General features: G+C 47.3%; 1 protein-coding gene across 3 annotated transcripts in view; it reads right to left on the bottom strand.

Moving 5' to 3' along the window:
- The window catches only part of LOC144756153 (E3 ubiquitin-protein ligase TRIM39-like), a 636,326-nt gene that overhangs the window by 46,578 nt on the left and 575,476 nt on the right, over positions 1 to 14,272 (bottom strand). For 2 of the 3 annotated variants that reach the window (XM_078645730.1, XM_078645731.1), the window contains one exon: positions 2,054 to 2,625. In XM_078645730.1, coding sequence (XP_078501856.1) covers positions 2,081 to 2,625 — 545 coding nt within the window. In that variant the 3' untranslated portion in view covers positions 2,054 to 2,080. The remainder of the gene's footprint in view (positions 1 to 2,053; positions 2,626 to 14,272) is intronic. The other variant, XM_078645732.1, reaches the window with a different exon arrangement.

Below are 14,272 nucleotides of genomic sequence, written 5' to 3'. Positions count from 1 at the left end.
CTTATCTCAGGGTGGAAGCTTGCGTCGCCGTTTTGGAGACCACCACAGCGTTAAATAGGTAATATGAGTGAAGTGAAACTCACACTCATTCGCATTGCAGTGACACAGCGTGTGATAGGCGCAATCTCAAAGCATACATTCAGATTCCTCACTCTTTACAGCCCTTACCAGCTTTTACCAATCCTCGGTTGCCACAACTTTTGCCCAACGTAAGACATCAGCTAATCATTCCTTCACGATGAGCCAGCATCCAGCCATCATAACGTATGAAATCGTGGCAGCCCTGATGTCTTAGCAGTATCAAAGTAATTAGGTTGAATTGGGATCATGGTTAAGCCTCATAAACAAGATCACTATTAATCCTCAGGGGTCAAAAACATCACAGAAAGCACATTTCCGCTTGTCATTAGTTTACCGATTTTAAAGGTCCCAATGATTTCAGTGCTCAATCGTTTTTAATGTTCAGCCGTTTTTTAGCTCCTTTACCCCGGTGGAAACGCTGACAGCATATGGGCAAAATTAATTTGTATACCATGCAGCTCCCAACAAATGCGTTATGCCGCCATTTTGTGAGGGTACGAGCGTTGGCTGTTTTCCGTGCACTTTTTGTTGATGTGCCCGCCAAGCGTTACATTTACTCACGGTTTTTCCTCCCGCTACCTTTTTTGTGCATCTCACAGTCTGGTTTGCCGCCGGAATCCTTAGAAGACTGCTCTCATGTCGAGCTGGATCCTCGATTCCCGTCTGCCGGCGTCCTCGGCGGCTTGCTGGGCGGTCACGTAGTATTCCTCCCGCCGTCCTTTACCAGAGCCCGGCAGCACCCGGAGCGGAGCTGCAATAGCTCAAAACCGGACTTCTACTTCACGTAGCTCGTCGACTGAGCGCTCTATGTGACCCGCTCACATTCCGGCGTCCAATTCTTCTATTATTGTCGGCGCTGGAGAGATTTTGCACGCTCCAGATCTAGGCGATTCTTCGGCACGAGCAGAGAGACTCAGAGAGCCGCCATCTCTCTCGGCGTCCAAACCACGCCCCCCCCAAATCTCTATTGTAAATGAATTTTTAAATATTTGTTACACAAATAGATTGTAGATTAACTGTGTAAAAATTCTACCGACGATTTTATCTTATTTATATAGTAGTACTATTTGAAAATGTCGCTTGGTGTAAGGGTTTTGTTTTTAAAGACCGATCACTTAAATAAATTGAAATGGAAATCTTCTCCCTGGACATATATGGAGCTGAAGAGAAGGATTGTACCAGCGGCAATCTACCATTGTCCCTGGTTGACATAAGAAGCTCCACTAAACGTGAAGAGATTCAGTACAACAACCATCTTGGCAATGAGGGGATGGCATTGCGGTCTGGGAGCAAAAAGCGAGACAGGGAGCAGAGCTGAGCTGTACGAGGGATAGAGCTTGTGAAAAGCGTTTTTAAAGAAGTAAAAAAGGAGTTTGGAAACAATGCCCACTGCGTATGCTGAAAGACAGTTGGGCGGTGTGCTTGAGGAGGGCAAAAAACCGGGAGACGCATCACGTATGCATGCTGTTCACGAATGGGCAGGACAAAAAATGGAGCGATGGTGGTGCCAGCAAATGGCAAGCGTAAGGGTGGACTGCAAGCCCAGATGTAGCTACATCATGTATTGGTTCGAGGCAGTGCATGTGTGCCTTCTGGAGCAGAGATCTAAAAAAAATCCCAGCTCCTGCTCGCTAAAATACTTCTATCATCCTCCACCTTTCCCCCCCTTGCCCACTTTCCCTCTCCCTCTTAAAAACACATTTAAAAAAAACGTTTTCTATAGCTGCTATTTGCGGTCCCTTCATCCATCTCTGACTTTTAAGCCAGTGTCACTGTGCATGCTCGTTTTGGAGTCTATAAAACAAACCTACATTTCCCATAATCAAATTTGCTCTTAGGTTTCAATAATCCCAAACATGAGATTAAATGCCAAACAAGACGCTTGCCAGCTGTTTCGGTTTCAAAGTCTTTCTCTTCCCTCTCTTCCTAGTCCACTCATCACCCCCTCCTTCATTATACACAGCTCTCTTACCTGCTGTTGCAATAGTCTCTGTGGCTCTCACTCCCATCCTGTCCCCGGAAGGATCCTCAGCGCTCCCATATTCTTCCCTCCCTCGTTGAGTCCTGGGGAGAGGAGGGGTCGCAGGGTGGGGGGGAAGGAGGCCCCGGAGAAGGTGAAGAGCAGAGACCGGTCATCCACATTGTACACCGAGAGCCTGCCCGCCTCATAGTCCAGGAAGAGACCCACAGCCCTGGGGGGCACACGGGGGGCCAGGAGGGTGGGGGAGGAGGTGAGAGCTTTATATTTACCATCTCTGAGCCACACTGTCCAGAACCCATCCTCAGGTGTTAGTGTGATCCCCCCATTCCTACTCGCAGCCTCGTCACACACCCCCAGCTCCCAGGCCGTCTTGTCTCCCACCTCCACCTCCCAGTAATGCCTCCCGGAGCTCAGGCTCTCTCTGCCCAGGACAGCAATGTAGTAAGTGTATCTCTGGGGCGTGTCAGGCAGATCCTGTTCTTCGTCTCCGTCTCTCACGCTCCTTCCATCCTCGGACAGGACGAGGCTCCAATGAGCAGTGTCCGGATCTAGGGTCACCGCAGCTGCAAAACGGCAAGAGAGGCAGACAACAGTGCTCAGCAACCAGACAACCACAGCAATAACTACAATTCATCAAATCACACAGCACCCACAAGCAGCCAATCAGAATCCCAACAGCACAAGACTTTAACAGCATTAAATTCACATTTCCAACAGCATTGGCAAAGCCAATAGGTTTCGCCTATGCAAATTCCATTGACTGTCATTTTTTTACATGTTGCATATGCTGTGTAACCAGTTTTAAAGTAACAAACAAAACACTAGGACAATGCCGCCCGCATCATAGAGTTTTAAAAAGAGTTTTAGTTGTTACAAGAGATTACGCTGCAAAACCTAAAACGTAATGTTCCATACTTTTCTATAAAAAACAGGGAGCTACTGAGTGTAACGGTTTTAAAGCATGTTTTGTTTCTGAGTGCCTCTTTGAGAGCTATTAGAAGGTGGTAATCAGAGTAATCGCTCTTTGAACCGGCATGCTATGTGGTGCAGGAGTGCGTGGTTGCGGGAGGGCAGCAGGGTAGGTCTGGCGGGGTGGGTAGTGAAAATATACTGCGGAAAAGCTTCTGGTCCTCCTGGAGCTCTGCTGATCTGGGGGCACTGAGACCAAAATACCAGCCCAATATTACATGACTTTCCAAGATGGAGTAAGCCCCCACCGTTTGGACATATGCCCTCAGTATGATGTGGCCTACATCTGATTTGGTTATGGCGAGCAGTCGAAGTGTGTTAAATACAAAGTATGGGATATGTGATGCTGCATGCAGTGGGGGCGGGGTCAGTGAGCGTAGGGGCGAGGGCAAAGGTCTGGCTAAAAAAAACAAAAAATTCTGTGAGTTTTTGGTCTCTCTCCATCAGATAGCAAAATATAAAATAACGCACCTATTAAATGAAAAATTAAACAAAAGTCACCCGGTGGGGAATGCACAATAGTACATTATGAAACCTCTCTTACTTAATGCACTGGAGAGGTGTGTGTGTAACAAGAAAGCCATAGAATTAAATCTTGGTGACAGAAAGCACTATGAACATGTCAGTCGTTATTTGTAAGCTTGCATTACACACAGTTGAAGATCGATTGCCACAAAATGCGCAAAAAGCTTTAAGCTAAAATGCTGCTCCCATAATATAGAGTTTAGTAATACCCAAACTGCATGTAATGCATTATTTTTTATAGATTATTGTCCCTTCAACACCGCCTGAGGTAGTAAGCGCTATGTAAATACAATTACAATTAAATGCACCACTTCCCAGCTCAGTTGTTAACTTTTTGCACTACCACTCAAAAAGAATAAAGCTTTGTCATCATACAGTTCAATTAAAGTTGGCAAGGGCTTCCAAGCATCCTTTACATTTGCAGATTACCATTTACATTTGCAGATTAACTCGTTGCACACATTTGCATTTCTTTCGGCCAAGCAGGCACCCTGGAGGGAAGGCTTGTTAAACTGTCTGCCTGTCACTCGGTTTCACAACACTGGAGACTCACTGAATGACACTTCAGTTAAAGAATTTAAACTATTAGAAATGGACGGATGTCTTTTTACAACAAGCATTTGCAATGCAATAGGTCTCGCATTTGCCAGAGTTTGAGCTGTTGGCTTTGTAAATGATAATGCCTTTTTATTTATGTTTTGGTTTTTAAAACATAAATAAAAGGCATTGTCATTTAGAATGCCAATAGCTAAACACTCACAAATGCGATACCTGTTGCATTCCAAATTGTGTTTAGAAAACTCATGGAATGCATTTGCAGGGGCTCACTGTGATTGATGGCCGGTATAAGGAGGCGAGATATAGGACGGGCACTTTATAGCTAATGTTGTTACAGATGCATTTGAACAGAATGCTGTCACTTGATGGGAGTTTATTTTTGTATATAAACTAACAGGAATGATTTATGTTTCGGTTTTTAAGTACCAAGGAAAATGCGTCCTAAAAATGCATTCCATGTTGGGAAAAAAAGAAAAGCAAAACAGAAATCTAAACTGTTAGTTTATTTTAAAAACCGTCAGGTGAACGTGCTGTGTTTATAAAGCACATTGAATGCAAGAAATGCATTGTGGGGGCTCACTGTGATTGATGGCCGGTATAACAAGGCCAGGAATGCCTCTTTCGGTGCAGCAGGGTAAAACGACGAAGTTGGAGGAAATAAAAGCAAGCGCCCTGAACCTCCCACCCAATTCTGGAGGGTTGGAATGTAAGATCCCTGCCATATCAGTAGGTGACCCCAGTCAGTTTCTGAAAAAGTAAACATGCAATGCAGGCATTTATTTTTTATTTAATAAAATGACAACAATGTCGTGCACACGTTTAAAGAGGCTCCTACCTGAAGGGTCGAGTGCAGAAGTGGAGGACGTGCTGATAAAAGTGAGTGCAGACGGGGTGGATGTGCCGATGGAATTTAGATAATTAACCGCACTAACGAACTCCCGTAGGGTGAACCCGACATTTAAAAACACGGGCAGAAAGACATAGGCGGAAAAAAACAATTACAAGTGATAAGGAAAGGTTACCTGTGTCAGAGAGAGATTACAGCCACACTGTTTAGTGTCCCATGAAGCCCATCATGCACTGTAAAGGAGGCGGGAGAGCCGCGGAGTAATAAAGGTTCAGCAACTTCTCCTCCACAGGAGGCGATGATAAATCTGTGTGCGTCTTCATGCACAAAACAAAAAGGGTGGAGGGGGCAGGGGAGGAGGGGGCAGGGGAGGAGGGGTCCGGGGAGGAGGGAAGGGCCAGAGGGACTTGATGGGAGTGGTGGGGGGGAGGGGGAGGGTATAGAGAGGGAGAGGAGGAGAGACAGGACAGGGGGAAGCAGCAGAGACACGGCGGGTAAAATAAACAAACACGGCTGGCAGGGGAGGGGGCGGAGAGGGGAGAGGTGCGACACGGCAGTAGGAGGAGGAGGGGGGAGGAGAGTAGGGGAGGCACGGCCTAGCGGCAGGCAGGCAGGGGAGGAGAGGAGGAGGGGGGAGGAGAGTAGGGGAGGCACGGCCTAGCGGCCGTGCAATCAAGTAGTGAGGGGGCGGAGCTGGGGGAGGCTGTGAGAGAGAGTAGGCAAGGCAGGCGGCTGGGGGCATGTGCACGCGCTTTTAAGCTCAATGCACATGCGCATTGAGCTTAAAAGTCACGGGCACTGCAAGGAATCGCCACGATTCCTTGCAAGTTAGATAAAGTCTGGATGAGCCCCTATAGTCTCGCTTGCTCGATGCGCATGCGCATCGACAGGCGAGACCTAAAAAGTAGGGGAACGGTTGTTCATAAATCAAAACAAGCATTGGCATAGTCAATAGGTCTCGCCTTTGGGACCTTATAAGGGTTTAGCCAAATAAATTGTGCTACTTAACTAAATACTTATAAGGTCCCAGAGACCTATTGGCTATGCCAATGCTTGTTTTTGTAGTGAAAGTAAAGCATGAAAAGTGGGTAAGGAAGGAGCTGTGCTCTGTAGATAATTCTCAGGAGAGCATCGCAATTTAAGATTGATATAGATTATTCCCAGAACCCTTTTCTCTGACTAGGGCTGTGCAGATTAACTAACAAGGGCCAATGATTTCAGTCCCAGATGAGCGAGCACCATTTTTAGAGGTATATTTTTATAGCACTAGGAACAGGATGTGTGAAGACAACGAAGACTAATATTTGCATTATGACCTACTAACTGCCAGACCGCTAATTGTGCTGCGTTTCTGTGCAGCAGAGGTGCTATGACGTCTGAGTTGGTTCCCACCTATCTGTCAATGCCACAGTTCATTTCAATATCTTTTTATGCAGGCACCGGGAGTCTGAAACACTGTGCATGGTTTTTTGAAAACGGACAGTGTTTTATGAGTTAGGAGAACGAGGGCAAACACTCTGGTTCATGTTGGCAGGAGGGGGCAGCTGGGTACTGTGATCTGCTTGAGGCACACGAATAGGCAGTGCGAGGAGTTCCTACTGTAGCCACAGTATCTTCAATCAATTACCTTTTATGTTTTCCAAAGCCAAGGTTCACTGGCCTGCTTTATCAGCGATATATTGTATACTTCAGGTGCCTATAGAGTTGTGGTCACACAACTAGTGATTACTTTTAAACTGTGCTGTGGTTAAAAAATATGAACAAAAGTTACTTACCTGTAAACTGTGGTTCTCCAGTATTGGTGTCTTTCATAGATTCACATGCTTGAATATCCCCCGTCGTCGAAGTGGGAGTCCCACGGTACATAAAATAGCAGTCATATATGCATGTATACATGAAAATTATAATAAATAAAAATATACATACATATAATGCAATACATTGTAAATTGTACCATAGAACACAATAGGCCCATTGAAAAGCCCAAGGGAGAACTCACTTTAGTAGCATATTAGTGTCATTATGTGTTGGATCACATTCCAGCCAATCAGGCTGTAGCCTCCTCTAGAACCTTCTCCTCAGAAGCCCAAGTCCTCAGATTTTCGTAGCACAAAGAAGGTAAAAGTGCCTGAGGAGAAGAGAGCCTCTGAGGGGAGGATGGGAGGGTCGCATGTGAATCTATGAAAGACACCAATACTGGAGAACCACAGTTTACAGGTAAGTAACTTTTGTTCTTCTCCAGTATTAGGGGTGTCTTTCATAGATTCACATGCTTGAATAGAGTAGAAAGCAGTAAATCATCACATAAGTCATAAAGGTGATACATCAAGCAAAGAAGGTAAACATATTAGACAATATGCATTAAATACCAAAACATTATTAGTAAAAAACCTTTATGACTGGAGGCGGGTAGCAACAGAGGCTCACCTTTATTGGAAAAGATTCCGCAGCACCGCTTGACCGACTGCCGCATCCGCGGCGTCTGTTGATTGCAGGCAGTAGTGCTTAGTAAAAGTATGGCTGCTCGACCAAGTAGCAGCTCTGCAGATCTGTCGTAAGGGTACCCCCGCAAAAAGGGCAGCCGAAGTAGACACTGCTCTAGTTGAATGAGCACGAACTGGAGCAGGAAGGGGCTTTCCAGCCCGTTGGTTGCAGAAGGATATAGTAGAGGATATCCACCTGGTTATGGTCTGTTTGGTAACAGGTTGTCCTTTGCAAGTTGGACCATATGCCACTACAATTGATCTGACTTTCTGATAGGTGCAGTTCGTTGAATGTAGAATTTGAGACAACGTTTCACATCTAATGAATGCAATGACCGCTCAGCTGGAGTTTGCGGAGCAGGAAAGAAAGTTTTCAGGATTACAGGTTTGTTGAGATGAAAGTCACTGGGAACCTTTGGGATGAATTTAGGATTAGTTCGTAATGTCACAGCCTCGTTGGAGAATTGCAGGAAAGGAGGCTGTATGGTAAACGCCTGGATGTCACTGACACGTCTTGAGGACGTCAAGGCGAGCAAGAGAGCAACTTTCCACGTGAGAAATTTAAGATTTGCAGAGTGAATAGGCTCAAATTGTGGTAGAAGCAGTTGAGACAAGACCAAATTCAAGCGCCAAGCAGGCGGAGGGCGACGGATAGGTGGAAACATCCTAAAAAGGCCCTTGTAAAATTGCTTAATGATCCTTGAACAACATAGAGATGTGGAACCATCATGGCGGAAACGGGAAATCGCCGCCAGGAACACTTTAAGAGTTGAGTGTGACAGTCCTGATTTTGCCAGGGATAAAAAGAAAGGTAAAATCTGTTCAGGTTTTGCAGTCATTGGGTCCAAATCCTTAGTGCGGCACCAGACACAGAAACGCTTCCACTTTAATTGGTACGTTTTTATGGTGGAGGGAGCGCGAGCCCACGCTAACACCTCCCTGCAGTCCATGTCAATATTTAAACGTGCAAATTCATTGTACACAGGTTCCAGGCATGGAGTTGAAGATATGCCGGATCCGGGTGACAGATTAGTCCCTGCTGCATCGTGAGGAGGTGCGGTAGAGGACGAAGCGGTAACGGGTCGGACTGCGAGAAGAGGAGCAGGTCCGTGAACCATGGACGTCTCGGCCATTTGGGTGCGATCAGGATGATGCGACAAGGTTGGAACCTCATCCTGTGCAACAGGCGAGGGAGCAGAGGAAGTGGAGGGAAAGCATAGATGAAGTCGTTCGACCAATTGATTGAAAATGCATTCCCGCTCGACTCTCTGTGGGGATGCCGACTTGCAAAGCGTTGGCATTTCCTGTTGACAGCAGTCACGAAAAGATCCATCTGTGGCCGGCCCCACCGCCGGAAGATGGACTCGACCGTCGGCTGGTTGAGTTCCCACTCGTGATTGTCTGACGATGCTCGGCTGAGTGAATCTGCCAGAACATTGGCCACACCCGGCACGTGAATGGCTGTGAGATGAATATGACGCTGAATTGCCCAATCCCATATTTCTTGTGCCAGTTGTGAAAGTAGAAGAGACCTCGTGCCGCCCTGCTTGTTGAGGTAGTGCATGCTGGTGGTGTTGTCCGTCCTTACCAGCAAAGTGTGTCCCTGCACTAACCTCTGGAAGGATTTTAGGGCTAAGAAAATCGCCAAGAGTTCCAGGCGATTGATGTGCCAAGTTCGTTGGATTGCTGTCCACTTTCCTTTCACAGACATGCCGTCGAGATGCGCTCCCCATCCTTCGAGAGACGCGTCTGTTGTAAGCGTCAGAGTTGGAGGTTCGTCCTGGAAGGAACAGCCCGCAGATATGTTTGGAGGGTGAGCCCACCACTCCAGCGCTTTCTGGATGCGAGGTGTTAAAAGGACCTTGTCCTCGAAGGACCCCGACACCTGTTTCCACTGCTTGTCCAGTTCCTCCTGTAGAGCCCTCATGTGCAATTTGCAATTTGGGATAAGTTGGATGCACGAGGAAGCCATGCCAAGGAATGATTTGAACATTCGGACAGAAACGTACAGTTTTGATTGGAGGAACCGCACCATCTTTACCATGCGGTCCTGTCTTTCCTGGGAAATGAACACCTTTCCCTGCCGAGAATCTAGCAAGGCTCTGAGAAAATCTCTCCTTTGCGATGGATGAAAGTGTGACTTCTGGCAATTGATTGAAAGCCCCAAGGCGTGGAAGAGGGAGACGCAGACCTGAGTGTGCTGCTCCGTCAGGTGAAAAGTTCTTGCCTTGATGAGGCCGTCGTCCAGGTATGGGTAAAATTGGATACCCTGGAGACGCAAGAAGGCATCTACCGGGGCCAAGATCTTGGTAAAGACCCTCGGTGCTGATCGTAGGCTGAATGGTAGGACTTTGAATTGGAAGTGTAGCTGCCCGACTGTGAAGCGTAGATACTTCCTGTGTCTGGGGTGGATTGGCACATGGAAATAAGCGTCCTGAAGGTCGATTGTCGAATAGAACTCGTTTGGATTGAGAAAATTCAGAATTTGGAGCAGAGTTAACATCTGAAAAGTTATTGAAATGATAAATTTGTTTAGGGCTCGTAAATCTAAAATTGGACGCCATTCCCCCGACTTCTTCTTGACTAAGAAAAAGCGGGAATAAAACCCCTTGCCGCGTTGACCTTGCGGCACGACTTCGATGGCTCCTTTTCTGATCATCAATTTCACCTGGGCCAGAAGTTCCTTGAAATGAGGAGGTGGTGGCCCCGAAGGTGGATGAGTGGGTGGAAATTTTGTGAATTCCAGGGTATGTCCTTTGGATATAACGTCTAGGACCCATTGGTCGGAGGTGATTTCGGACCATTTGTAAAAGTACTTCGAGATGCGACCTCCAAGATTTACGGTCGGCAAAAGGAAGAGTCTGAGGCAGTCACTGCTTTTTGTTGTTTGAGCCACCTCTATAAGTGGATTTCCTCTGGTATGGTCTGGAGGTGGACTGACGATTTTGGGATTGATAGGAACCCCTCTGTCGGTTATCGTTGTAGGTGTTGTACGAACGATATTGACTTGATCCACGAAAAGTAGAGGAACCTCCGCCTCTACCCCGTGCACCTCGAAAGGGCCGCTTCTTGTACTGTAGGGTAGCCAAGGACCTTGCAGTGTCGGTGTCCTTTTTGATCGCCTCCAGGGCATCATCCACATGTTTGCCAAAAAATAATTCTCCGTCGTACGGTAAGTCTAGGACTCTTGCTTGTACCTCTGGACGGAAGGTGGTAGATCTTAACCAACCTTGACGCCTCAAGACTGCAGCCCCAGCCAATTGTCGAAATCCCGTTGAGGAAATATCGAGTGCACAATCAATGATTTCGGATGAAATCAACTCCCCCTCTTGTATAATAGCCTGTGCTTCTGCACGGATTGCATCAGGTAGCTGAGGAATCAATGCAGCAACCTCGGACCACATCTGGCGGTCGTAACGGCCCAGAATAGCCAGAGTGTTTGCCGCCCTCACCGTAGTAGCCGCCATGGTTGTGAATTTCTTTCCTATTGAATCCAATTTGCGGCCTTCCTGATCAGGAGGAGACGTGAGTGGCGTAGCAGGATTGCGCGATCTTTTTTGTGCAGCCTGTGTAATTACCGAATCTGCTTTCGGTTGAGACACCAAACAGGCCGGGGAAGACGACGGAGCCTTGTATTTCCTGTCCAATCTGGGTGAAACTGCAGGGACAGAATTTGGACGTTCCATCAATTTAAGGCCCTCTTTCCAAATATAATACACGATAGGTATAGTGTGGGATTGCCTTTGAGATAGGTCCTTAAAGTCATACAAAAAGCATTCACTTTCATGCTGTTGTTGCTCGACCTTGAGATGAAACCGTTTTGTAGCACGGATCATCAAATTGTGGAAATGTGCAATGTCCACCGGGGGCGATTGTAGAGGTGAGGTGGGCGGAGTGGAAGGTGTTTGAGCCCTATAATCGTCCCACTCAGTCATGTCGACGTCATTGTCGTCGTCATCATTATTGTGAGGATCCGGATCCTCGTCGCCAGTGTCAGGACGAGTGCCACCCGGTGAAGCAGGTGAAACCGGTGCCTGAGCAAGTTGAGGTTGAGGTTGCGGAGGAGGCGGCGGTGCTGGAGATGCAGGTGTAGAAGAAGGAAACCTGCGGTTATAATCATCCAGCATGTGCTGTAGGTTCATGACCAAAGATAGAGGTATCTGTGTAGTTGGTTTTGAAGGCATCGGTCCTGACGCGTCAACAGGAAACAATTCAGTCCCATCTTCGACATCGTCCACTCCATCACCCTCATCGCTATATTCCTGGCACTTAATGTGTAAATCCGAAGGACTGGTGGCCTGTTTAAAAAATTCTTCCACCTCTGAATCGTTTCCGGATTCCTCCTCACCAGACTGGAACAATTGGTCTGGGAGATGAGTGCCGCTCCTCACTGGACTCAGTTGGATGAGTGGTACTGTTCGCAAAGAAGAAGCAGTAACCACTGTATAGACGGCAGCCGTTTTTGTTGAAGGTGGACACGACGTCAACGAGCCCGTTGACGTAAGTGTGGCAGTGTCAGAAACAACCTGAGGCGGCTGTGTCGTCACCACAGAGGCAATCGGCGTGGAAATGGAAGGTTTCTTCTTCGTCGACGAGGATTCTTGTCCTTCGACGAAGCCGTCGACGGTGCCGTCGACGAGAGTGGAGCCTTGGTCGTCGACGAGTTTGGAGCCTTGGTCGTCGACGACGGTGTAGACGTCGACGGGATGACAGCCGTCGCCGAGGCCGTCGACGATGGAATTCTGGTCGACGAAGGCGCCGTCGACGAGGTGGCCGTCGACGATGGAATTCTGGTCGACGAAGGCGCCGTCGACGAGGCGGCCGTCGACGGGCCCGTCGACGAGGTGCTGGTAGAAGGCTTGATCTTCGTCGACGGTGTACGCGTCGACGAAGGCAGCGTCGATGACTTCGTCGTCGACGGTCTCTCTTTGACGGTCGTCGACGAGATCTTCACAACCGAAGAGATGGGTCTCACCTTCGTGGTCATCGTCGACGAGGTGGTCGTCGTCGACGTAGCGCTGGTCGACATTGTACATGTCGTCGTCGACGTAGAGATGGCAGACACAGATTTCGTCGACGCTGAAGACGTCGACGATCGCGTCGACGAGCCCGTCGACGAGCCAAAACCAGATTTTTTAATGGCAGGCATGGCTTTGGGCGCAGACGTCAGAGAACCAGGTCCCGTAGACGTGCCCTGAAGCAAATCCTGTGGGGAGACAATCCTAGAGGACTCCAACAATCTACTCTTCTTAAGAAAAGGAGAAGGAACCTCAGTCTCAGACCCACGCTTCTGAGAGGACTTTGAAGCAAAAGATGACAGGCTCTCCACATCAGAAACCACAGACTCTGAAGTCTTCAACTTCTGTAGCCACAGAAGGAGACGGGCCTCTCTATCCCTCAGAGTCTTGGGAGGGAAACTGCGACAGTACTTACAGTTTTTCACCTCGTGGTCTGGGTAGAGACAGTAAATGCATTTACTGTGTGGATCCTCGTGGAAAAGACGTAGTTTACTACAAGAAGGGCAAGCTTTAAACAAAGATTTCTTGTTTGAAGACATTTTCCTGAAGAAAAACAGTTGAAGTTGAAGAAAAACTGAGCAGAGCTCAGGGAGACTCCCTTCACACGACGTGCGGTAGAAAATCTGAGGACGTGGGCTTCTGAGGAGAAGGTTCTAGAGGAGGCTACAGCCTGATTGGCTGGAATGTGATCCAACACATAATGACACTAATATGCTACTAAAGTGAGTTCTCCCTTGGGCTTTTCAATGGGCCTATTGTGTTCTATGGTACTTTTACAATTTACAATGTATTGCATTATATGTATGTATATTTTTATTTATTATAATTTTCATGTATACATGCATATATGACTGCTATTTTATGTACCGTGGGACTCCCACTTCGACGACGGGGGATATTCAAGCATGTGAATCTATGAAAGACACCCCTAATACTGGAGAAATATATTTACCACAAGCGTCTTTTTGCTTAGATTAACTGAAGATCTGTGGTAAGACAGTAAGCTGGCAGAGGGAACATCTGTAGCTTATTTATAATGCTTGTGGTGACTGTGGGAATGCACGGTTTCATATCTCAATGCCAGCCAGTTGTGGGGCCAGTCAGGTGTGTGTGTGTGTGTTTTTGTTCCAACATTCCAGTAAAAACATGTCAGGAACAGCTCAGGCAATGCGTTAAAGCGCAGCTGACGGTTTCTGTTCTGCAGACACCTCGCCAAAGTTGGGGGTCATAGGCTTGATGGAGTTAGTGGGTTTTATCCTCGTTTCTATAACGCGTTGCTTCTTTGGGTGGAGCGCCTCAATGCCTTCTTCGGCTAGGCACCCCTTTCCTGGTGCTCTGGGGTTCCCATCGAAGGCTAGTTCATGGTTGCTTCTTGTTACATCCTTCCTTTATTTCTTGTCTCCCTCATCCCTCTCCTCCTTCTCTATTAGATCATCTGGCCTCTGCCAGCCCTAGCATACACTGTGTTTACTTTCCTTTGACATTCCAGATTCTGCATGATTTGTCTTGTACTGGAATCTTGTCGGTGGCCCAGTTGCATCTGGAGCTGTTGATGGATGAACTTATATTGCTGTGCTGGAAATAAATCATCTTCAGAATTTATTGGATAATTGGACTTTTATTTAACACTTCTGTTTAGCTACTGCCAGGCTTATTTATAATTCTCGGTTTAATATTTTCCTCTTAAAAGGGCTGGGAATGCGAACCACGGCCCTATAAGAGGCGTTCCGGCTCGAGCCTCTGCCCACATGACATAGCGCATTTGTGGAAATGGAATTCCTTTCCGAGCACGAAGCTTAAAAAGCCCTGT

Source organism: Lissotriton helveticus, chromosome 5_1 (genome assembly GCF_964261635.1).
Source record: "Lissotriton helveticus chromosome 5_1, aLisHel1.1, whole genome shotgun sequence".
NCBI classification, from domain to species: domain Eukaryota; kingdom Metazoa; phylum Chordata; class Amphibia; order Caudata; family Salamandridae; genus Lissotriton; species Lissotriton helveticus.
Note: the sequence above shows the minus strand (reverse complement) of the source record. Positions and strands in the feature narration are given on the sequence as shown.